The sequence below is a fragment of the Gracilinanus agilis genome, chromosome 5, assembly GCF_016433145.1.
Source record: "Gracilinanus agilis isolate LMUSP501 chromosome 5, AgileGrace, whole genome shotgun sequence".
Taxonomy (NCBI): Eukaryota; Metazoa; Chordata; class Mammalia; order Didelphimorphia; family Didelphidae; genus Gracilinanus; species Gracilinanus agilis.
This window is the reverse complement of record NC_058134.1, coordinates 44,545,859-44,572,726: the sequence shown is the minus strand read 5'-3', so window position 1 is coordinate 44,572,726 and position 26,868 is coordinate 44,545,859. Positions and strand designations below refer to the sequence as shown.

Sequence of the window (26,868 nt, the reverse complement as noted above, 5' to 3'; positions counted from 1 at the left end):
CCAATAAGATCAGGAGTGAAACAAGGATGCCCATTATCACCTCTATTATTTAACATTGTACTAGAAACACTAACAATAGCAATTAGAGAAGAAAAAGAAATTGAAGGTATCAAAATAGGCAATGAGGAGACTAAGCTATCACTCTTTGCAGATGATATTATGGTCTACTTAAAACATCCTAGAGAATCAACTAAGAAGCTTGTAGAAATAATCAACAACTTTAGCAAAGTTGCAGGATACAAAATAAATACACATAAATCATCAGCATTTCTATATATTTCCAACACATCACAGCAGCAAGAGGTAGAAAGAGAAACACCATTTAAAATCACCCTAGACAATATAAAATACTTGGGAATCTATCTACCAAAACAAGCACAGCAATTATATGAAAACAACTACAAAGCACTTTCCAAAAAAAATAAAACTGGATCTCAACAATTGGAAAACCATTAATTGTTCTTGGGTAGGACGAGCTAACATAATAAAAATGAACATTTAGGGGGCAGCTGGGTAGCTCAGTGGATTGAGAGCCAGGCCTAGAGACGGGAGGTCCTAGGTTCAAATCTGGCCTCAGCCACTTCCCATCTGTGTGACCCTGGGCAAGTCACTTGACCCCCATTGCCTACCCTTACCACTCTTCTGCCTTAGAGCCAATACACAGTATTGACTCCAAGACGGAAGGTAAGGGTTTTAAGAAAAAAAAAAAAAAAAAAAAATGAACATTCTACCCAAATTAATTTACCTACTTAGTGCCATACCTATCAAATTACCAAAAAACTTCTTTACTGAATTAGGAAAAACTATAACAAAGTTCATTTGGAATAATAAAAGATCAAGAATATCAGGAGAAATAATGAAAAAAAATGTGAAGGAAAGTGACCTAGCAGTACCAGATATTAAACTATACTATAAAGCTGTGGCCATCAAAACGGTATGGTACTGGCTAAGAGACAGAAGGGAGGATCAGTGGAATAGACTTGGGGTAAGTGACTTCAGCAAGACAGTGTATGATAAACCCAAAGAGCCCAACTTCTGGGACAAGAATCTGCTGTTTGACAAAAACTGCTGGGAAATTTGGAAAACAATATGGGAGAGATTAGGTTTAGATCAACATCTCACACCCTACACCAAGATAAATTCAGAATGGGTGAATGACCTGAATATAAAGAGGGAGACTATAAATAAGTTAAGTGAACACAAAATAGTATACCTGTCAGATCTCTGGGAAAGGAAAGATTTTAAAACCAAGCAAGAGTTAGAGAAAATTACAAAATGTAAATTAAATGGTTTTGATTATATTAAGCTAAAAAGCTTTTGTACAAACAAAAATAATGTAGTCAAAATCAGAAGGGAAACAACAAATTGGGAAAAAATCTTTATAACAAAAAACTCTGACAAGGGTCTAATTACTCAAATATACAAGGAGTTAAATCAATTGTATAAAAAATCAAGCCATTCCCCAATTGAAAAATGGGCAAAAGACATGAATAGGCAATTCTCAGGTAAAGAAATCAAAAGTATCAATAAGCACATGAGAAAGTGTTCTAAATCTCTAATAATGAGAGAAATGCAAATCAAAACAACTCTGAGGTATCACCTCACACCTAGCAGATTGGCTAAAATGAAAGAAGGGGAGAGTAATGAATGTTGGAGGGGATGTGGCCAAATTGGAACATTAATGCACTGCTGGTGGAGTTGTGAACTGATCCAACCATTCTGGCTGACAATTTGGAATCATGCTCAAAGGGCTATAAAAGAATGCCTGCCCTTTGATCCAGCCATACCATTGTTGGGTTTATACCCCAAAGAGATCATAGATAAACAGACTTGTATGAAAATATTTATAGCCACGCTTTTTGTGGTGGCAAAAAACTGGAAAATGAGGGTATGCCCTTCAATTGGGGAATGGCTGAACAAACTGTGGTATCTGCTGGTGATGGAATACTATTGTGCTAAAAGGAATAATAAACTGGAGGAGTTCCAGGTGAACTGGAAAGACCTCCAGGAACTGATGCAGAGTGAAAGGAGCAGAGCCAGAAGAACATTGTACACAGAGACTGATATTCTGTGGTAAAATCGAATGTAATGGACCTCTGTACCAGCAGCAATGCAATGACACAAGACAGCTCTGAGGGATTTATGGTAAAGATGCTACCCACATTCAGAGGAAGATCTGCAGGAGAGGAAACATAGAAGATAAACAATTGCTTGAAAGCATGGGTTGAGGTGGACATGATTGGGGATGTGGACTCGAAACTACCACACCAATGCAACTAACAACAATATGGAAATAGGCCCTGAACAAGGACACATGTTACAACCAGTGGAAATGTCATGGGTGGGGGGAGAGGGAGGGGGGAGTGAAGGGGAAAGTAGGGGCATAAAGTATGTAAACAGGTTAAAAATGAATATTAATAAATGTTTAATAATAATAATAATAATAATAAAAATTTAAAATAAAGTAATTAGTTAATTAAAAAAAAAACCAACAAATCAAGATAGTACTTACTGGATCTGTCAACATAGCCCGGAAGTGAGAAGAAAGAGCCAGGAAAGCAAGAATGTTGAATACTATTCCATTGATCACACTATAAATATAGTTTCTTGATGGAATCAGCATGACAAAGAGGACCACAAAATCTGCGTATATGACCAGGAGCCAGGTGATGACAGCACATGCAATACCACAGCCATCTCTGATAAACCACATGGTTCCCAGAGAACCCAGTCGAGGAGGAGGGATACACTTTTCTGGGTGAAGGTATTCAGGCTTCCTCTCAATATCTCTGAAGCGGTGGACTGGAGAAAACATCATAGGCTTTTATGTCCATACTTGCATCTAAAAGAGAATGAAGAAAACATAAATTTAAGCTCCAACCCTCGATCACCAACTGCTTACTGGACCTCCAATTTAAGACTTCCCAAAAAAGAACTCTTTCCTCCCGAATTCATCCCTCTGAATATTCCTGTTTATGTCAAGGGCACCACCACCTTCCCAGCATCATCCTGAACTTCTCCCTCTCCCTCACCTTGACCATATAGAATCAGTTGCCATGTTTTATCTGCTCTATCTCACAACATATAGCTTACATTCATCCTTTTCTTATACTCATGTGGCCAATACCTGGGTTTAGGCCCTCATCACCTTTTATTTACTCCTTACTAGTCTCTCTCAAATCTCCCCCTCTTCTCTGATCAATCCATCACATAGATAACAAAGGAATTTCCCAAAGCACAAGTCTGACTCAGTCACTCTCCTGATCAAGAAGCTGCAGTAGTTCCCAATTACTGCAGGATCAAATAGAAATGTCATGGTCTAGCACTTTAAGCATTTAAAGTCCATTATAACCTGCTCCAACCTAATTTACCAACCTTAATATACTTTAATTCACCTCATGGATACCCTCTTAAATCCAACCAAATTGGCCTTCTTGCTGTCCCTCACCCATGATATTTCATCTCACACTTCTGTTTTTGCTAATCTGTCTCCTGTGCTGACATTCATTTCCTCTTCATCTTTGCCTCTTAGGATTTCTAGTTTCCTTTAGAACTTGGTCTAAAAGCCTCTTCCTACGATGACCACCACGACTCACCCACTTCTAACTACCTGTGCCTCTAGGAAATTACCGTGAAACTATTTTGTATATATTTCTATGTAAACAGGCTATTTCCACTACAGAAAAAAACTTCCTTTTGGCAATAACTATTTCATTTCTGCTTTTCAATCCCCACCCCATGTCATATATGGGCACTTAAAAATTATTTACCCATAAGCTATGCCAACTTTCCAAGGAAATAAGATCACTTTCTTGAAAACCATACAAATGTGTCCATTTCTTACTATGAAAAAGAGGGTCAAAATGCCTTTCCAACTAACATAGTTATAATTTCATTCTACTCTTTAAAAGATATTAGAACTTGTCATTATCATAATTTGACCTTTATTAGCTATTTACTATACAAAAAAGGACAGAGTTGACATAGTAGATAGAATGTTAGGCTTAGAGTCAGGGGGACGAGATCAAATTTGACTTATTAGCTGTGTGACCTTGGGCAAGTCACATAACCCTCTTTGCCAGTTTCCCCATCTGAAAAATGAGCTGGAGAAGGAAATGGTAAACCACTCCAATACCTTTGCCAAGAAAACCCCAAATAGGGTCAAGGAGAGCTGGACAAGATTGAAATGACTTAACAACAAAACTATACCAAAAATGCCTGTCATTCAAAGTTGGATTACAAAGGCAAGGTCTAATTCCCTATAGGGACTCATAGTTTTATCACACATAAAAGACAGCTTTGAAAAGATACAGGCAAATGTGAAACAAAGACCAAAAAAAGGTTACATATTTTGCTGTTTATGTATTGTTTTCTCCTTCTTGACACTATTAAAAGAAGAGGTTAAGAAGGGCTGGCAGGAAGCAAAGGAGCTGTTATCTAAAATAACCTTGTATTCATTTAATATATACTTATGTATGTACAATGTGAGCCCCTTGCAGGCACATACTGTTTTGTTTTTGTCTTTGTATCACCCAACCCCAATATGGTATCTCACACATAATGAAAAGCCACTTAAATGAATGCTTGCTGACTATTATCCAGTAGCACAATTAATTTCCAGTCACAACCTAAATGCAAACACCACAGAGGAAAAGTGGCCACTTAGAAGAAAAGCAAAGTTCTTGAATGAGCCATATAAGTCAGGCCCAAATGGCAACACTTCCAAGATTGAGAGCCCTTCTATGAGTCTAATAATAAAGCTGATATTTATGGAGCTCTTTATGGTTACATTATCTTATTTGATTCAAACAAAGTCCTGGGCAAAGTGCCTTAATCATAAGAGCATTTAATATCTGTTGAATTTAATTGGGCAATCCTGTGAGATAGTTGGTAAGAGTATCCTCAGCCCCATTTGATGGGGAGGAAATGGGCTCAGAAATAAGGTGACTTGCTCAAGATCATACAACTAGTTGGTAGGGCATTGTAACTCTAAGTGAGGTCTTTGGACGCCAAGCTAAGTGTTTTTTTCACCACAACATGATGTCTACCTTTCTCAAATGTATTTGGCCTTTGAAAGATGAAGTCTACCTAGGAGATGTGCTGGAAGAAAAAAATACACAGAATTGCCTCATTAAAAAACACAAATTTAGAGTTAGTAACATGTTGTATCATGAGACAGACTTCTTGGGTAGAAGGCTTATGCTAAAGTTTAATGTCAGTTGTATCTGTGGAAGAAATTTTCACCACAGCATATGTCAGTGACATTATGATCATTTGACAACTGAAATCACAACATGCTGGGCTACAGATGAATCATTCAAAAACGGGAAGGTCAATCTATGTTTTCCTATAGAGCTTTGTTATGAGGAAGTTTTATGATTATAATTTTAAAGACTGTCAAGTTCAAAGACCAAATGACTACAAATAAAAGCATTTCCCAGGTTATTTTCAACATTCTCCTTACACACACACACACACACACACACACACACACACACACACACACACACACACACAAAAAAAAAAAACAAACAAACAACTGTCTGAACTGAATTCGGTTATAGAAAGAGAGCTTATGGCAAGTCCTGAGGTTAGTAATTTTGCTTTTAAAAACACAGACAGGAATCACATGATTATCTCAATAGATGCAGAAAAAGCCTTTGACAAAATACAGCACCCATTCCTATTGAAAACACTAGAAATTATAGGAATGGCTGGGCCCTTGCTCAAAATAATAAACAGTATATATTTAAAATCATCAGCAAATATCTGCAATGGGGACAAGTTAGAAGCCTTCCCAATAAGATAAGGAGTTAAGCAGGGATGCCCATTATCACCACTATTATTTGATATTGTACTAGAAACGCTAGTGATAGCAATTAGAGAAGAATAAGAAATTGAAGGGATTAAAGTAGGCAATGAGGAAACTAAACTATCACTCTTTGCAGATGATATGATGGTCTACTTAAAGGATACTAGAAAATCAACTAAAAAGCTAGTGGAAATAATAATTTTAGCAAGGTTGCAAGGTACAAAATAAACCCACACAAATCTTCAACATTTCTATATATTTCCAACAAAACTAAGCAGCAAGAGTTAGAAAGAGAAACTCCATCTAGACAGTAAAAAATATTTAGGAATCTATTTGCCAAGACAAACAAAGTAATTATATGAACACAACCACAAAAAACTTTTCACACAATTAAAACTAGATCTAAGTAATTGGAAAAACATTAATTGCTCATGGGTAGAACAAGCTAATAAAAATGATAATCCTACCCAAATTAATTTACTTATTCAAGGCCATACCTATCAAACTACCAAGAAACTTTTTTACAGAAATAGAAAAAACTATAACAAACTATAACACCTGGAAGAACAAAAGATCAAGAATATCAAGGGAACTAATGAACAAAAATGTGAAGGATGGGGGCCTAGCAGTACCAGATCTTAAACTGTACTTTAAAGCAGTGATCATCAAAATAATATGGTAGGGGGCAGCTGGGTAGCTCAGTGGATTGAGAGTCAGGCCTAGAGACGGGAGAGCCAGGCCTAGAGACGGGAGGTCCTAGGTTCAAACCTGGCCTCAGACACTTCCCAGCTGTGTGACCCTGGGCAAGTCACTTGACCCCCATTGCCTACCCTTACCACTCTTCTGCTTTGGAGCTAATACACAGTATTGACTCCAAGACAGAATGTAAGGGTTTTAAAAAAAAAACAAAACAACAATATGGTACTGGCTAAGAAACAGAAGGGGGGATCAATGGAATAGACTAGTGTTGTTGTCAGCAAGCTAGTGTTCAATAAACCCACAGACCCCACCTTTGAGGACAAGAACCCACTATTTGACAAAAACTGCTGGAAAAATTAGAAAACAGCATGGGAAAAATCAGATTTAGACCAACATCTCTCATCATATACCAAGATAAATTCAAAATGGGTAAATGACTTAAATATAAAGAGTGACATCATAAATAAATTAGGTGAGCATAGGATAGTATACCTGTCAGACCTATGAGAAAGGAAGGAACTTAAGACCAAGCAAGAGATAGAGAACATTACAAAATGTAAAATGAATGGTTTTGATTATATTAAAAAGGTTTTGTGCAACCAAAATTAGAAGGGAAGCAACAAACTGGGAAAACATTTTTATTACAAAACTCTCTGACAAGGTTTAATTTCCCAAATATATCAGGAACTAAATCAAATTTACAAAAAAATCAATCCACTCCCTAATTGACAAATGGTCAAGGGATATGAATAAGCAGTTTTCAGATGAAGAAACCAAAACTATTAATAATCACATGAAAAAGTGTTCTAAATCCCTCCTGATTAGAGAAATGCAAATACAAACAACTCTGAGCTACCACATCACACCCAGCAGATTGGCCAATATGACTATAAAGGAAAATCATAAATGTTGGAGGGGATGTGGCAAAATGAGGATGTTAATACATGGCTGGTGGAGTTGTGAATTGATACAATCATTCTGGAGGACAATTTGGAATTATGTGCAAAGGGCTTTAAAAGAATGTCTGTCCTTTGACCCAGTCATATCACTGCTGGGTTTGTACCCCAAAGAGATAATAGGGAAAAATACTTGTACAAAAATATTCATAGCCGCACTTTTTATAGTGGCAAAAAATTGGAAAATGAGGTAGAGTCCCTTGATTAGGGAATGGCTGAACAAATTGTGGTATCTGATGGTGAGGGAATATTATTGTGCTGAAAGGAATGATGAACCTACAAGAACTGATGCAGAGTGAAAGGTGCAGAACCAGGAAAACATAGTACACAGAGACTGATACACTGTGGTACAACTGAATGTAATAGACTTTACTAACAGCAATGTAATGATCCAGGACAATCCAGAGGAACTTATGAGAAAGATTATCTCCACACTCAGAGTAAGAACTGAGGGAGCAGAAATGCAGAAGAAAAATATAGGACCGATCACATGGTTCAATAGGGGTGTGATTGGGATTTTGATGTTAAAGGATCACTCTACTGCAAGTATGAATAACATGGAAATAGGTTTTGAACAATGATACATGTATAACTCAGTGGAATTGCTTGTCAGTTCTGGGAGGGGGGAAGAAAAAGGGAGTGGGGAAAATCATGAATCATGTAACCATGGAAAAATATTCTAAATAAGTAAATTAATTAAAAAATACACAAAGTAACATAAAAAGTTAAAAGCATATCAACAAAAGTAGTAGTTGTTGAGTTGTTTCAGTCATGTCTGATTCTTTGTGACATCTTTTGGAGTTTTCCTGGTGAAGATACTGGGAAAGTTTGCTACTTCTTATCCAGCTCATTTTCCAGAGGAAACTGAGGCAAAAAAGGTAAAGTGGACTTGGCCCAGGGTCACAAAGCTATTAAGTGTCTGAGGTCAAATTCGAGTTTAGAAAAATGAGTCTTCTTGACTTCAGACTCAGTGCTCTATCCACTGTACTGCCTAGCTGCCTAGTTAGCAAGGGTACAACGGGTCTATGCTTGCTCTTGCCTTTGATAAAAAACAAAACAAAAAAAGAATAGCAGTAACAATGTATACTATATATAATGAATAAGCACAAAACAATAATTCAATGAATATAGAGAATGACTTCTAGTCAAAACTAGTTTATTCAACATGCTAAGAATAAGAATCAAAAGGCATTTATAAAGTGTCACCTCTGTGCCAACTACTTCACAAGATACTAGACACAAAGTTAAAAAAAGGAAGAGTAGTAATGACAATTAGTGAGTTACTGGTACTGATAGATACTGACATGCCCCATTGAATCACCGGATCAAAGAATATTTTAGTATGTGCTAAATGTTTTTGATATTTGTATAAAACCTAGGAAGATAACCACAAGTAGGAAGTTCTGTGAGGAACTCAATAAAACCTTAGGGGAACAGAACTTTTTCAGATGTTTTATCTGGTGATGTTAATGCAAAGGTTAACTGTTTGATTAAACAGTAGCACTGTTAATTTTCAGTCAAAACCCCAAAATGAAAATTCCATACTTGTTCATGACAGAGGAAGTAGCTACTTAGAACTAGGCAAAGTTCTTGAATAAACTTTATCATTCAGGCCTATAAATGGGCCCAAATGGTAGCATTTCCAAGGATGAGACTCTATAGAAATAAGAGAAAAAAAATACATTGGAAAATCCAAACTGGGAGTAAGAGAAAAACTAAAGCCTCATAGATTTGACTATAAGGTTTGCCTGTGTCCTCTAAACACTTTCTTCAAGAAGAAAGTTAAGGAGGAATTGGACATGGTGAACAGTAGGCAATAATCACAAAAAAATGAAAACATATATCAGTTCTGCCTGATCAGCTGTTTGCATAAAATCAGACCAATGACTTGCTAGAGCTTTGGCTCAAAATCAATATCAAATTAAAAGAATCAAAACAGAAAGATACATTAGGCAGCTGAAATAACTCAAAATTGACCTATTTAAACAAGTTGCTGCCATCTAAAAATGGGAAATGGATAAAAGAATAGATTTTAGGCATACAGTAGTGGCAAACTATTAAAGGTAGCGAAAAAATTGTGTAGATCCTGGGTCCAAATTTGCCCTGGGCCTTTTTTAAAAAGACAATTCAATTTGTGAGTCCTTGACCCAACCTATCTCTCCAGTGTCACTGGACTTCACTCTCTTCCCAAGTTCCATGCAGATTGGCCTCACTATTTCTCAACACTCCATCTCCATGACTGGAAGGCGCTCCCCCTCATTGAGTCCTTCTTTCTTTTGAAGATTTAGCTCAAGCATTATCTCCTTCATGAAGCCTTTCTTCATCCCACCAATTGCTAGTGCCCCCCCCTTGTGTATTCATTTTTTTTTAAACCCTTACCTTCTGTATTGGAGTCAATACTGTGTATTGGCTCCAAGGCAGAAGAGAGGCAAGGGTGGGCAATGGGGGTCAAGTGACTTGCCCAGGGTCACACAGCTGAGAAGTGTCTGAGGCTGGATTTGAACCTAGGACCTCCCATCTCTAGGCCTGACTCTCAGTCCACTGAGCTACCTAGCTGCCCCCTGAGGGTTTGTATTTAGAGTATGCTTTCATGTGCAAGCATATAATTTGAGGCAAAAAAACCCAAACTACAGTAAATTAAAGATTAATATTACATGTTGAAATGAAGAGTAGTGTAACACATGCTTTATTTTAAAAAATAATTCAAATTACATCTAGACAGTTGAGATGAGTTTTAAAAAAAATACTTAAAAGATTACTTAGCTGAATATCAAAGCTTATTACTAAAACAACACACCATCCCTCCTCCACAATAGTCTTTATTTTTAAATTGAGGAATAATTTCTCTCCTCTACATTTTGAAAAACTCAGCATGGTATTATTGCATTGTAGTGCTACACACACCTAATGGGGAATCAGTAAATAGTTAATAACCAGAGAAAGGACAATTGGAATGCTGTGAGGTCCAATGAAGCAATGAGTTCACTCTATGTCACTGAATAGCCAGAGAGTGAAAAAGAGAAAGTTGTGTACACATATGCTGTAAGCTAGTCATTTCAAGGTCTAAGAAGGGAAAAATAATGCTTCTTCCTCAGTTTCCAGTTCTTTTTCCACTCAACTCTCCTCACATTTCTACTTCTTTTTATCATTTCCTCACTTCTTCAATTCAAATGTCTAACATTTCTACTTCTTTTTATCATTTCCTCACTTCTTCAATTCAAATGTCCATTTTGCTGGTGTTGAGCTTTCTGCTATTATTGTTGACTATCAGATTCCTAAGGGGGATGAGAAGAGGGCAAATATTATAACAGAATAGTATACAGTAACTTAAAGTCATGCAAAACCATTTGTGTCTATTTTTAAAGTTTGCTATTCCTCCTGAGAATAATCTCCCTTATCAAATTACCTTCTGTACCCACTCAACAAATGAACACAGTGAGACACAGAAAAGTCAATGATCTGCTTGCCCCAAGGTAATTCAGGAGTCTTTGACAGAAGTAGACAGCAAAATCCAAACTGTTAGGCCACATATTTCCTAAAGGCTGTTACTAACAACAAAGAAAGAAAATGTTTCACTATGACTCTGATCTCTGTGGAAGTGTTATAAATGTAATTTGGTTTTCATTTCTTGAATTTTAGAAGAGAAAATGAAGGAGCAAGTGAAACCAAAGAGCCAATTTTATTTAAATTTTTAACCAGCTGTGCACTAGGCCAAAAATAGCTTTGCTAAATCCATATATATACAATTTATGTGCTGACCAAAGCACATACTTTCATTTAAACAACCCCACACGGATATATTTGTTAATATACATTTGTCTCATCAATATTATTTCACAATCCAAAACCGAATTCATTATCTTTTTTCCCAAAACCCTCTCCTCCTTCCAAAATTTCCTATTCTTGTCAAGGGCACCACCATCCTCTTAGTCACTCCAACTTAAAACCTACATATCATACCTGACCCTCACTGTCCTCCCTCTCCCCAATCTCTTTGGAAGGTCTGTTGATTTCCACCCTCATAACATCTCTCATAGGCACCCTCCTCTTCTGACACTGTACCCACCAAGGTACAAGCCCCCTCATCAGCTCCTACCTGGTCTCCCTATCACAAATCTTATTTTCACTCTGGTCTATGTTACACTAAACTGTCAAAGCACAGGTCTGATCATGTCACCTCCCTAATCCAGTGACTTACCTCCTCCAAGATCAAATATAAAATCCTATCCAGCATGCCTCACCCTTTCCAGTGTTATTTAACCTCACACCCTAATATCTACTCTCCAATCCAGTAACACTGGTCTTCTCCAACAAGACACTCCCATCTTCTAACTCCAGACATTTCCACTGGCTTTCCTCTCTTTTCTGGCTCCCTTAGCCTTCAAATTTCAGCTAAAATCCTACCTACCTTTTACAGGAAGCCTTTTCTGAACTCTTTAATTCTCTAGAGCCTTCCCTATGTTGATTATTTCCAGCTTACCAGGTATATAGCTTACAGGTATACAATAATTTGCATATTGTTTCCACCAAGAGATCCAGAGAGCCTCAAGAGCAGGGATTATCTTTTACTTTTCTTTGTAACTCCAGCATTTACTATAATGCTTGGAGCACAGAGGGCGCTTAATACATGCTTATGACTGACACTTTGGCTAGCTGCCAGCTTCACTTACTACCACAGTATTTATTTGATTTTGTGTTGATCCAAAAAATTTATAATTTGGGTTAAATTATGTGGTTTGAAAGTAATACCAAGCTCATCAGTTCACTTCTTATATGGACCAGCTGCTTTCAATGGTCCATTTGACTCCTGCCAAATGCAAGCTATTGATAACAAGTAGAATGTAGCCGAGGACAATTGGCTGACTATACAGTCTATTTCTGAAACAAAATGCACACATTACTAACAGGGGTCAAAAGAGTCAAATAGTAAAAGAATAAAGTTATGTAATTAGAATTATAACCTTAAAATTCATTTCCTTCCCCTTCAAATGTAATAATTTTATGGTTGACCCTGAAACTGTTTGAGCAGACTAACTGGTACTGGAGTATCTAGCTTCACACAGGAAGATAAAAAGATAATCACAAAATTCAGAAATGCAAGAAATACAATAATACATTTTGTCCAATCCCCCTAATTTTACAGATGAAAATGTGGAATCTGAGAAGTAAAAGTGATTTGTCCAGCATCACATAGGATATGATATAGATGTAATACAGAAATTTCAGAAATGGCATTTTAGAGATTCTTAATAGTTTTTAAAATGTCTTGCAAAATACCTTGCTTTTCTTTACTTCTATTGTATACATATACAATGCTCCCCTTCCTCTCTCATAGGACAAAGGAATGAAGTAATTGAGGCCTGTGCAAACAAACTAGCCTTAATAAATCTGAGAACAACTAAGACAATTTTTCCTAAAAGCAAAACATACATACCATAATCTTCTTCAGACTTTAGGAAAGCATAAAGTAACCTGCAGAAACTCTGTCAATCATTTAAATCTTCCCTTCCTACTATATTGTAGTGCTGAAAGCTGAACTAAGAGACCTTTAAATTGGGAGTGAGGGGACTACTACTAAATTCAATGTATTCCAATAGGACTTATGTCCTTAGAAGTAACCATAAACTACCCAAATAAAATCTGAATATATTCCAATTCTTTAGGGGGCTCCATTATCTGGTGACAGAGATCTTAAATGCAAACTTCATTTTGAAATAGCCTTTATGTGCTTATTTATAATCTTAAAAGGTGGATAATGCAGTACTGTATTGATGGTTGAGGAATAGTTTCACTCTTTTGTATTTTTCTCTGAGACCAGAGTACAACAGTCTTTAAATAAATATTCTTTACTGAAGTTAGAATGACTTAGAATACTTAAGTAAACAGGCAGCTAGGTGGTCCAGTAGATAGAGAGCCAGGCCTACAGTCGGAGCTCCTGGGTTCAAATCTGTCCCCAGTCACTTCCTATGTGACCCTGAGCAAGTCTCTTAACCCTATTTGCCTAGTCTCTCACCTTTCTGTTTTAGAATTGGTACTAAGAGAGAAAGGGTTAAAAAACCAGAACAAAACACTTATACATAGAGGCTCCTTAGCCTCAGAAGGCAAGATTAGAGCAATCAAAGATGGGGCTTCTATTCAATATATGGGGGGAAAATTCTAGTTATTCACAGTGACCAAAAGCAGAATAACCTGTCAAGGGAGCTATGGTCTTGGAGGTTTCTCACAGACTATTTAGTCATTTATAATTGTTTCTGAAAGAATAACACTTTCCCCCCTAAGAACCTTCATCTTATCCAAAATAACCACAATGCATAAATGGAAAGGATAAACATACTGGATGACATTATAAACTGAAGAGACAACATTTAAATTCATGCTAAAGAAAATGAAAAAATATTACATTTTGGGTCATAAACAGAGACCATTAATGGCTTAAATTTAAATAACCTTACAAGTGCATCTATGGGTCTAAATACTTGTAAAATTCCTTGAATTCATGATAAGGATAATTAAAATACTGGAATATTCTACAAGTAGATAGGCCATGAAAGAGATGAATAAATGATCCATATTCACTGATCAATTAAATAATTAACTTAGCTGATTACACTTTCATAGTTTATTTTTATTTATGTTTTGATTCAATTTTAATTTTTATTTGAGACTGAGTCAAGTGGTCAAGAAAACATCAAGAGAGACTTAAAAGTTTTCATGCAAAGAGACATGAGTCTAGGTCCAAAAGTGGTAATATTTTTTGTGGCCAACAAGATGAAAGTGTATCATTTCACTGCAGTGTTCAAACATACAGAAGATTCCTTTCATAGGAAAAAGGTGTGTCAGAAGCAAATTTCTTTCTCTCCAGTCCTGCCTTTCTTAACTTCATTTCTCAGTGACCTGGAGGTTAAATACTGAGTAAATCCAGGTATAGATGAGCCTCAGAAGAGGAAGTTAAAGAACCAAGAAAACAATGAGACAGGAAACCATTTCCACAGGAACTGTCCAACAGGGTGACCCAGGTAAATTAAGAAACTAAGATTGGTTCCTGAGATGTGACATGTGAGAGTTAGTGGGTTGTGAAAAGAGCTCAGAAGCTAAGATCCTGCAGGAAGTCCAGGACTTTGGTATGCAAATGGAGGAGCAGAGTGGACCCTTGCTGGGTTGTAGCTATAGGCCCATTATGGTGTCTGCAGATTAGAAAAGTTAAGTATGTAAAATTTAAATTAATATCAAATAACTCCAAGTATTATATTTTATAAGATTTATTAATAATCACTTGAAGCAAAAGAAATAAAAGGACAAAAGTAAAAGTTTGAGTAAAACCCACTTTCCCAGCCACGATTAGGGCAGAGCTAAAGGAAACTTATATCCTTCCTATGTTAGCATATAAGGTAAGAAGGAACATGGAATGCTGGGAGACAGAGTCTGGGGTGCAAATCCTAATTACACAAGTACCTCTCTCCTACTTTTTTCTCTCTTTACTACTACTACTACTACTACTACTACTACTACTACTACTACTACTANTTTCTCTCTTTACTACTACTACTACTACTACTACTACTACTACTACTACTACTACTACTACTACTACTACTACTTTTTTTTTTTAAACCCTTAACTTCTGTGTATTGGTTCCTTGGTGGAAGAGTGGTAAGGGTGGGCAATGAGGATGAAGTGACTTGCCCAGGGTCACACAGCTGGTAAGTGTCTGAAGCTGGATTTGAACCTAGGACCTCCTGTCTCTAGGCTTGGTTCTCAATCCACTGAGCTATCCAGCTGCCCCCACTACTACTACTTTTGATTTAATAAAGTTATTAAGCTACAACCAGCCTCATAATTTTAAATATTACAAGTATTTTCAAATAACATTGAGCACATACTTCTCAATCCCTCACATGATGGCAATCAAAACATCAATAAAAAACTATCAAAATTATTAAAATTTACCCAAAAGAAGAACATCATAATATTGAATTTGCTATCTTATTCCACAATAGTCACTAGGTAAAGGACAAACTCAAAAGAGGAGACTTCAACGGATACCACAGACTATTTCAAATGCCCCAGTGGCCTTATAAAAATTATTCTTGGCCAGCACATTTCCTATGACAATTAAATGGGATGGTTTCCCTTGAATTTTTGGGATTTTTCTGATGGACAATTTAATTTCCTGCATTTTTTTTGTTTTGAAATAATAGCAAAAGAAATAAAGCCTGAAAGTTATCCAATGAAGATTTGACTAGTAAAAATGGCCATTAGAGTTTAAAAATTTTTCCCATCCATTCAAATAGAAACCTTTAGAAATGAAAAGAAGGGTTTAAAACCTAAGAATATCTTCCTTCCCTGACTGGTTGTACAATCCATTATAATACAAATGTCTTTCTACCTTTTACAAAGTTACATCATTCCCACTTCCAAGAACCACTTTGTGAAAACAGTAGCCTATTCTCCTAGAATAAGCCTTTCATGAGTGGCCTATTCACTTGAACAGTTCAAGTTCTTCAGCCCTTAGAAGCACATTCTTAGCAAAACAGATAGAATCAACAAATAAAATTTTAGACTGTCCCTGATAAGCAATTAAATTAAAGGAATAGCAAATTTTCAAAATAAGAAATGGAACCTATTAACAAGGATTAAAAGAGCACTTATTTAGAGCTAGCAGGGACTTAGAGGTCATCTGGTCCAATCCCCTCATTTTAACCAATGAAGGAACTGAGACCTAGAAAAATGAAATATGGTTTGTCCAAGGTCACACAAGAAGAGGCTGACAAAGGTCTAATTTGAACCCAAAGTCTTTGAATCCAAAGTTCTTTTGGCTCTCAAACCATATAAAAGAACACTCCAACTCTCTTAATAAGAAAGAGAAATGAAAAATAAAACAATTTTGAAGTTTCACTTCACACTTCACACAAAGATTTTGACAAAAGCCAAAAATGATCAATATTGGGCTGCTGGAAGATAGGAACACTAATACCTTGCTAGTAGAATCATGAATTGGAAAATCAGTTTGGAATTATACTAGAAATATCACTAAATGGTATATCCTCTGGGACCTAGTGATGACACTACTAGTTATATACTGAAAAAAAGAGGGAAAGATCCAATGTGTCAAAATGTTCATTGCAAAACTTTTTGCTATAGCAAAGAAATCGAAGCAAATAGGTGCCTATTAAATAGGAAATGGATGAATATTGACCACAATAATGTAAAGGAAAATAACATAGAAAGACATTAGAATTCTGATAAAATCTTGTTATTGTGGTCATTGTGTAAATTGTACTGGTTCTTCAACCTTGCATTTGCATCAATACTTAAAAGTTTTCTAACTTTCTTGGATTTCTTCATATTTGTTTCTTTCAGCCCATTAATGTTGCATTAGAGTAAAATGCTATTTGTTTAACCAGTTCTGTCCTCAACTGATGGAAATCTATTTTGCTTCCAGTGCTTTAGAATAAGCTCTGAACTTGGAGTCAAGAAAATTTAGATTTGAGCCTCCATTTCCTCTTTAAATCAGATTTTACCATGTCCCAAACAGAAACTATAATTAGCTCAAATAAAACAGAAAATCAAATTCCATAGCAAATATAAATGATATGAGGATAATGCACTGTGTTGGATTCTTTATCCCTCTATTCTTCTCTCTTAGGTCAGAGGGGTGAAACCTGGGCCTACAGCATACACTACAACAAAGATAAAGTTAATTTGTGCTTTTCATACAGCTAATACTATCTAATTGGAGGGAACCCTACACACAATCATGTGCTGCCTCTAAAGTCTTACATGGCCTTTATAGTCTTTACACGAGTGGGTTATGTTAAGTTATAACCAACTTATTAATGTCACTGTTTACATGATATCCTTCCCCTGGGATGGATACTGCCATTACTTAAGTGCTGAATATCTGTGGAATTGGTCAACAGAGATTTTAGTGAGAAGCTGTGGATGAGACAACAAAAGCTCACCAATTATCAGAAAGCTTTGTGATTGGTTGAGAACAAGTCTGGATTTGTACTATGGAGAAAAAACAGCATGTATTCTGAACTGATCAAGTCTCAGGGCAATTTCAAATTATTGGTTATGTGGAAAAAGATGGATTTTTCTCTTTTTAGAATCAATCTAGAGAAGAATGCCTTAGGATCTTAAGGGAAATCATAAAGATTAGGAAAAATATTACCTTAGGTAGAGGGGATTGTTTGGAAATCTTGGGAGCCATACAGTGGGGGGATTGTTTTAGAAACTGAAACTTACTGAAATGGAAACTTACTGTGGATTCATCTGTAATTACTGTTTTCCCTTAGGGATTAGGGGAAGATTCTGGAAAATGCATACTTGTGGTTTGAAAAATATGGTATGGGGTAAGGAGGAAATAGAGGATTGGGTACTAGAACAAGACTCTCTAGAATGATGAAACTCAGATTCGTCTAGGTTTCTAAGCTTAGATTTACTCAGAGTCAATCAGGCAAACTTGATCCATGACGGGATTTTGTTGCTCCACAACCACATCATCTCACTGGTCCAACCCCAGAATTTAAAAATAAGGAAACTGTGGTCCATGAAAGTTAACTGATGGTCTCAAGTTACACAGAAACTATATTTGAACTCAGGACCACTGACTACAAATTCAATGCTTTTTTTACTACTCTCACACTGTCTCTCACAATCCCCAAAGTGTTGCTTCTAGTTCCATCACTATGTCCTCTTGCATTCTCCATCTTCAGCTTATCAACAAATGCTGTTATCCAATAGATAAACCTAATTTCTTTTTGGCCACCTTCTTTTATCTTCTAGCTAACTCTCCTAACTTCCATTTAATATTCCTTGCTAATAAATCTTAAAAGAAATTCATCCTTTATAATTGCTCCTGCAGTCAGTTTTTCTAAGCCTTTTCATTTTGAAGCTTAAGAATTAACTTAAAAAATAATGTGAGGAAGTTAGGTAGGTCAGTAGATTGAGAACCAGGCCCAGAGAGGCCCTGGGTAAGTCCCTTAGCTCCCACTGCCTAGCCCTTACCACTCTTCTGCCTTTGAACCAATAAACAGTATTGATTCCAAGATGGAAGGTAAAGGTTTTTTTAAATAACAGTAATAATAATAATGTTGCTATGATTTGGGGGGGGGGGGTTATTGAAGAGACACATTTAAATGCCTACTATGTTCCAGGTACTGTGTTAAACAAACGGATTTAAGTAAAAGCAAAGACAATCTCTCTTTTAGAAACTTACATTCTATAGGACAAGACAGCATGCATTAAATATTTTTTAAAAAGAGGAAGGGGATGGGGAGAGACAGAGAGAAGTAAAAGAAAGAAAGAAGCCTGTCTTAAGAAATCCACCTCTCTGGATAATTTGCAATTATGCCAATGCTCGGCTTATGAAAGCATACTTTTAGGTAATTAGCTTCACAAATTTAGAGCATTAACAAAGCCACAGTCTATTTCCTTATTATCATTCTCAAATTGTACCACCAAGTCCATCCTCTGAAGTTAGGAATTTAATACTATCCAATTTATATCATATCTCTACTGACCTTGAACAGGAGACAGACAGTGCCTCATATAGCATGAAAAATACATAGCTTTCAGTAGCTCTAGGGCTCCTCACATCCAAGAAGACTGTTTTTGGACAAATTATAAAAGGATAGATTTTCTTCTAATAATTTTCATTCAATGGGATGAATAAGATGAGACATACACTTATATATCACTTTTTATTTGGAGAGTCATGAGGATAATACTATCTCTTATCTCCTAGAATTCCCTGTTGGTATTTCAGATAAGAAGGGCTAATTATAAAAAATGCAAAGAAGGTTAGAAACAATGGACATCACAAGATATCTCCTCTGACCATTCTTTTAATACACATAACCATTCTCATTCTACTCTGACTTGCATTTCAGGCACATTAAAATAAAGGCAATTTTGAAAATGAGGATATATGAATAGTTCACACATTTATAATAATTGCACTAATATTTGTATGAAGCATTTTCAGAAACAGTTTTAATTATAGTTAGCTTAACAATGTTTTTTAGAGTGACATAATTTGCGACATGTGTTCCTTAAATCAGGAAACATGTAGTGAAATTTTTATGCAAAACAGAATTTTACAAAATATTTGCTTGTAAAGAAAATTTCAATTATACTCTTTTGGGGGGGCAGATCTCACTGTGACAGAGAGAAAAAACCAAGTATGGAGCTTGGGATGTTATCTGGCCCCAGGCCATAAAAATGTGGAATAAATTGTTCACAAGCTGTGCTTTTAAGGGTTCTCAGCACCTATAACATCACTGCTGCATTGCCCTGAAGCAATTTCTGTAATAGTCTTTTATTGCTTTAATTAACTAACTCTTAGGTAGGACAAAAATGTGCCAGATCTCTGCCTGAGAATAGGACAGTCTCTGTTGTCACCTTTCCTCCACACTGTCTGCCTGTGAGGCACAATTACAGCCTTATTATATATTATCCTATCCACTAATTATCTGTAAGGTACCATTTAGCATCTTGTTCATATTCTCTGGTTCACTAATTGTTTCCAGCAAGTCCCTCCTCTCCCTAACTGGGGGCAGGAGCCCTACCTCATGTATACAATGTTTGCATTTCAGCCAAGCATAGTGCTGGAGACAAGATAGCCATTTGGGAGTCAGGCCTTGTTAGTTAGTAACAATGTACATGACAAAGTGTTTGGTGCACTTAAGTCCTCCATCCCCCAGCCCGCAAACAAGGAAAGTGGGGACTCTGATGCAGGTACGGCTCACTCCCTTAACACTATTCTGACTCTCAACCAATGAAATTGTTCTTAAGCAGGACATAATCCAAGTGGTGTGGTCACTTGTTGAGGACTGAGGATTTGTCACTGTTGAGTTGTTTTAGTCATGTCTAACTTTGTGACCCCATGGACGGACCTCTGAGGTCCTTGGGGTCTTCTTGGCAAAGATAGAGAAGTTGTTTGGTTGCCATTTCCTTTTTCAGCACTCTATCTACTCTATCTACTGAATCTACAAGTCTAGCACTCTATCCACTGAGAAAAGGATTTACATTTGGGTAACTGACTCTTAATACACAAGCAAGAAAATAAGAGAAATGGCTGGAAAACTCGTTCAATTATTTTGATAAAGGGTTATTAAACACCAGCTGTGAAGGACAATGTACAAAGAGTAATAGAAACTGACAATTTAATTGGGGAATTCAGACCTCTGAATTCAAGGAGCTATGCTAAGAATACCATAAACACTTAAGTGCCAACAGGAAGGAGAAAAAGAAAAGTTTTGCCAAAAAAAAAAAAAAAAAAAGAGAGAAATAATGCAATTTCAGTTTTTCAAGACAATTACTAGCGTTTATTATTCAGTCAACAAACAATGCCTAAGTTTTGAGGATGGGCAATACACCCGGCTAGTGTTGGGCAGCAACAAGGACAAATGAATTCTTGTATGCAAGGAATATATAATCTAATAGGGATAATGAATAACTAACGCAAATTGGCAAATAGCTTCTTGTTAAAATATAAGTTCTTTGAGGGCAAGGACTGTTTGATTTTTTTTCAGTGTACATATAATGATGTACCTGACAAAGGGCGCTCAATAAATGTTGATTCATTATTTAAAACTTCAGTTGACAAGGGGGATAGCTAGTTAGCTCAGTGAATTCAGAGGCAGGCCTACATATGGGAGGTCCTGAATTCAAGTCCAATTTCAGATCCTTTCTAGTTGTATGACCCTGGGCAAGTCACTTAACCCCTATTACCTAGCCCTTACCACTCTTCTGCCTTGGAACCAACACATAGTATTGATTCTAAGATGGAAAGTAAGGGCTTAAAAAACAAAACAAAACAAAAAATCTTTAGTTGGCAAAATACTACATGAAGGAATGGGTAAGTTTAATATTAGATCATTTTCCAACTATGGCTTACTTGTGTGGGTAGCATGGGTTATTTGAACCACTTCACTAAAAATATTATGACTTTAATTCTTATTAATAATATTTGAACTCCTCTATTAATCACAGTGGATAGTTAAAATTATACTGACTGTGCTTAATTTTACAGATTACTAAACACCTCAAAAGAACATAGTTTGGGCAATTTACTGTTTAAAGATCTCATTCATGCACAAAAGCCTAACATATGATATTACTGTTTCTAGCTCTTATACATATACATGCAGATAAGGAGATAAGTCATTCATAACATCATTCAGAAATGCCCTCACTCTTTCCATGAAAAACTTCCTATGCAGACTAAAATATTTAAAGCAACACTTTTTGTGATAGCAAAGAATTGGAAATGAAGTAGATGCCCATCAATTAGTGAATGACTAAACAAATTGTGATCCATAAATATAGTGGACTATTACTCTGCTATGAAAAATGATGTGTATGATATATATAGAGAAGCATGGAAAGATCTATAGGAACTGATACAAAATGAAATTACCAGAGCAAGAAAATAATATCCACAGTTAACTACAGCAAGTTAAGTAGAAAGAATGATAGCACACCAAGAAATAAAAGTGAATATTACAAAAACAAAAGATTAAGCATGATTTGAATGAAGACAGATGAGAGAACACCTCATAACCCTTTCCTTAGTAGAGGTGGGAGGCCCACTGCACATGTTTTCAGACTTTGACAATGTACCAATCAATTAGGTTGATTTTTCCCCCTCTTAAAAAACACTATTTGTTTTATGGGATGGTTTTCTGGGTAGGAGAGGGATTTCAGGGATAAGTGAGATGATATTTAAAAAAAAAAAAAAAGAAGACATCAGTAAAAACTTCTTTTTTAAAAAACAAAGCCTCAGAAGTAAAGAACATTATCAAATGTATGATGAGAAAAGTCAAGGTGGTCCCATTGAGACAAAGGGATTACCACCTTGGTCTGAATTCCAACAGGGTCACCTACTAACTGACTTCAAGCAAGTCACTTACCCTGCCTGGGCTTCAATTTTTTCATCTGTAAAAACAGCAAGATTGGGCCAGATAATTCTAAGGTCCCTTCAAGTTCTAAGTCTACATTTGTGGCTGAGAGAGTTCAAGGAAGGATCCCATAATGTAAGGTGGGACTCCCAGTGACAAACTTGTGTGAGGCTATAGACAAAAACAGTACATGAAAGGAGAAAAGAATGGCAACCACTGGCACAACTAGAAGAAAAAAATCACAGATAAAGTCGTGGATTCACTGGAGTAAATCCAACAAAATGTTGTAAAATGTCAACATCTGAGATTATCTGCTCAAACTACCCAGCAAATACTATTATATTCTTCTGGTGGTCTATGTATTTTAAAGGCGTAATTAAAATATTCTAAAAAAATTTCTTCTAAAGCAATGGTGTCAAAAAACAGAAATAGGGGTCACTAAACTATACATAAGAATCTGTGTAGGCTATATATTGTTTTATTGTATTTTTATTTTGTTAAAGATCTCCCAAGTACGTTAGTACATTTTAATCTGGTCTGAGCTGCACCTGGCCAGTGTTGTAAGCTACCCAAGGTTACATATTTGCTCTTTGTTCTAAACCAGGGGCTCTTAACATCTTTTTGAGTACTGGATCTCCCACTCTGTCAGTTTGGTGAAGTGCATGGACCTTGACTAAGAATGTTTTTAAATACATAAAATACACAGCAATACAAAGGAAACCAATTATACTATAATGCAATTATCAAAATATATTAAAAATAAAAAAGTATACAGAGTCCAGGTTAAGAATGTCTGCTTAAAAGACTGATCTCTAAATGCAGTCCTCTCTTCCTATATGTAATTTCTTGAACAAGTCCATGTCCAATCCAACAGACATCCCAGATATTAAAATCTCACTTTTAGCTATCTCTACTTTGTATCAGAGTCATTTTCTGTTCCACAACCAGAGGAATCTTCTGTTCCACAAATGTTAGTCTTATGTATAACCATAACCATGCAAGTTTTCTCTAGACTTTCAATACAAGATACCTCTCTACATCTTCAGCATGGGGATTCAGATTTCAGGATTCAGAGAAGATCTTAGAGGTCACTTCCCCTAGATCAGGGGTCGGCAATCTTTTAGGCCGTGAGAGCCATAAACGCCACATTTTTTAAAATGTAATTTCGTGAGAGCCGTACAGTGCTCATAGTGCCGCTCCTGTAACAGCGCCTGAAAAAAAATGGACTTTATGGCTCCTGCAGAAAGAGCCATACGTTGTCGACCCCTGCCCTAGATTATTTCCTATTTAGGCTATATATACTTTGCCTTTTGTCATTTGCACATTGTCTCCTCCATCACACCACAACATCCTTGGACCTCCTTGGGGAAGTCCTGGCAGATGGCAGGTGTGCAGAGTCAACACTCAGGGAGCTGCTCCATTCCCATTCTTCCCAGTGCCCAAGGACATTTTTTGCATGCCTCACCCCTCAGCCCAGCCATCCAAAGCAAGCACTTTCTCACTCTCTCTGGTAATCCTGGGGCTCACAGACAATTTGAATTTGCCCTCTAGGCAGGGAAAAGGTTCAGGCTCACCAGCCTGGTCCTAGGAAGAGGACTCGATTACTCTTTGTATTCCCAGGGTTTAGTCCAGTGCCTGGCACACAGTAGGTGCCTACTAAGTGCTTTCCGACTGATTGGCTGATCCACTCCCACACATTTATTTTATAAATAAGGAAACTGATCTCAGTGAAGCTAGTAACTTACAGCAAAAGTCATATAGGTAGAAGCAGGGCTGCCTGGACTGAACTTCAAGTAATTTGATTAAAAAATCAACACTCTGTGGGTACCTATATGGCCACTTTGTATAGGAAAAGTAGGGACAATGATGCCCATCTCTCTTATCTTCCAGCAAGGAAAATCTTAGATAATTATAACAAGACAAAAACCAAAAAAATGTCTTTTACCTCAGTTCAGTGATATAGAGCTTTGTGGATGTTAAATATTAACAGATGAGAAATCTTTTGAGTACAAGGGTAAGGGTAGGGTGTCTTAGCAACTTGCATTAAAGTGTTTTCACAGGTGATTTACAAATGCCAAGATAGACATACAACAGGGACATAAGGCATTTTGTTGGGAAGCATTCACTGAATAGTTTGGGGGGGAAAGGGTCATTTTAGTTGGAAGAAAAAAAAGACTACTCCAGTTACTAAAACTCTTTGAAATCCATTCTTTCATTCAACATATATCTTTGAAAACTTCTTCTGCCCAGTCCTGGCCTCAATCAAAAATAGATCCCCAGGGCGACCCTACTTTTACCAGGCAGTTATTATATTATACACATAAAAGACAATACTGGCCTCAAGCACCAAAGGGAAGCAAAGCCAGGGCTTACTTTTCTCCTTGGGCCACTGCCTAAAGCTCACCATCTACCCGCAGAAATGCTGGAACTAAGAGACCTCACTGGCTAGTGGAAATGACTACTGCAGCCACAGCTGTGCCTCCTCAGGCCCTCCTTGTCTGGCTCTGGATTCTCGGAAGAACTCTCAACATTCCTTCTGCAGCCCTTCCTCTGAAGTCAAGGAAGTACTAGGTTTTCAGGAAGTGCCAGTGGTGCCCAACACTGAGCTTTTAAGACTTCACAAGGGACCGGTACAGTCAGATTCCATTTGCCCCCAGAAAGACAAATGTTCCTCCCCAATTTCCCCCTCCCCACCAGCAGCCATCAAGTAGACCATGGACAGGCCTGTTTGGCCCAGGACAGCTTCTTGCTCTGGAGTATGCCTATCATTAAGGGCTCTTTCACTGAAAGCTGTCCCCTCCCACTACCAGGCAGCCCACAAAAAGACCAGGAAGTAAGCTGCAAGTAAAGGAGTATTTCCTAATTCTTTCCACAAACCAGCTCTCCCCTAAAATCTCTGAACCAAAGCAGTAGAGCATCCCCACCCATCTTATCAGATCTGGGTGGTGAAAGAGAGAAGCGGAGAAAGCATAGGGGGAGGGGAGAGGAAGCAAGGGCAAATGAGCTTCAGATGGGGGAAGAGTATTCATTACTTCTCACAGAAGGGACTATTGCTTATAACCACTGCTCATCCAGCCTTTGCTTTAAGGCTTTCCCATTCCACTTGCCCAGATTTAACTATTAGGAAGTTCTTCCTTATGTGGAAACTAAGTCACTTTCTCTGCAACTCTCATCATCACTCTTCCACGTGAAGATGGCAATCATGTGGCCCCAACCCTTCTCTCCCCCTCACTCCTGCATCCCTGCTGTCTTCTAGACACTATCTTGTCAAGGTCCTTTCTAAAATGTGGCACCCCGAACAGAACATCCAGACCTGATTTTTTTTTTTATTGCAGATAATCAACATGTATCTTGGGTAGGTGGGAAGCAGAGGAATCACCTTCTTAGAAAGTACAACCTGAGGAGGATCAGGGAAGGAGGAAGGGGCAAGTCCTGCTCTTCCACCAACCTAGGGCTGAAGTGCAGGAGGCCCCCCACCCCCAAACTAACCTGAGTCTAGCCTCTTGAAGGTGGGGAGATCTGATCTAAACAGAGAAAAAAACACTGGACCTATCACTTCCCTAGTTCTGGACACTGTGTGCCCCTTAATGGAGCCCAGTACGGTATTAGCTATTTTGGCCAATGGATATAATGCTATTAACTCATAATAAACTTTGTTGGGGTTATAATTACTGATCTGTATCACTTACAAACTTGCTAAGTTTGTCTTTATCCAAGTCACTGATTTTTAAAAATTCAAATAGAGCAGGACCAAGGAGACAGTGAGGCACAGTGGAAAGTGCAGATCAGCATTAGAAGAGAGAAGACCTGAATTCTATCCTGGACTTTGCAGCGTTTACTCATCTATAGGGTGAGAGGGCTGGATTAAATGACTTCTGGGGTTCCTAGGATCTAGGGGCATTTCACTACAGACATCTATCTTGCCAGCACCTACAGTGGGTAGAGAATTCTAAGAGGTAATGAGAAAAAAAAAAACAAAACATGCACATAAATGTTTAGCAAGGCTTTCATCTCAACGATGTTCCTACTTGGTAGGGAGGAAGGCACCTCTGAGAAAGGTTAAGGGATTTGCTCCTGGTCACACAGCCAACAAATGTCAGATGGTTCAGAGATTCATATTCCTCCAAATCCAGCATCCTTTCAATCTCCCCCAGCAAGAGGAGGTGAAGTGAGGCAACCCAGAGGGGAAAGAAGGGGGAAGTTGGGGGAAGACGAAAGTGTGCAAGAACAAGGAAAAGGGAGTGGGGCAGAGGGAGAGCAGAGTAGAAAGGGGAGCGAGGAGAGTTGTAAGGGTTATAAGGCAGAGGGTTATATGGGACAAGGAAAGGAGAGCAAGGAGAGGGCAGGTGAGAGGGGATCATAAGAGGGAGAAGAGGGAGCCAGGGGCAAGGGGTGATAATGGACTTGGGGAAAGGGAGCAAAGGGAGGGCCAGAGTGATAATAGAGCCGGGGAAGGGGGAAAGGGGAGCAAAGGGAGGGGCAGGAGTGATAATGG

The 26,868-nt window shown here is 37.4% G+C and overlaps 1 protein-coding gene across 2 annotated transcripts in view; it reads right to left on the bottom strand.

Moving 5' to 3' along the window:
- Positions 1 to 26,868, bottom strand: part of ZDHHC3 (zinc finger DHHC-type palmitoyltransferase 3) — a 77,845-nt gene that overhangs the window by 45,551 nt on the left and 5,426 nt on the right. For both annotated transcript variants that reach the window (XM_044679386.1, XM_044679387.1), the window contains exon 2: positions 2,513 to 2,842. In XM_044679386.1, coding sequence (XP_044535321.1) covers positions 2,513 to 2,818 — 306 coding nt within the window. In that variant the 5' untranslated portion in view covers positions 2,819 to 2,842. The remainder of the gene's footprint in view (positions 1 to 2,512; positions 2,843 to 26,868) is intronic.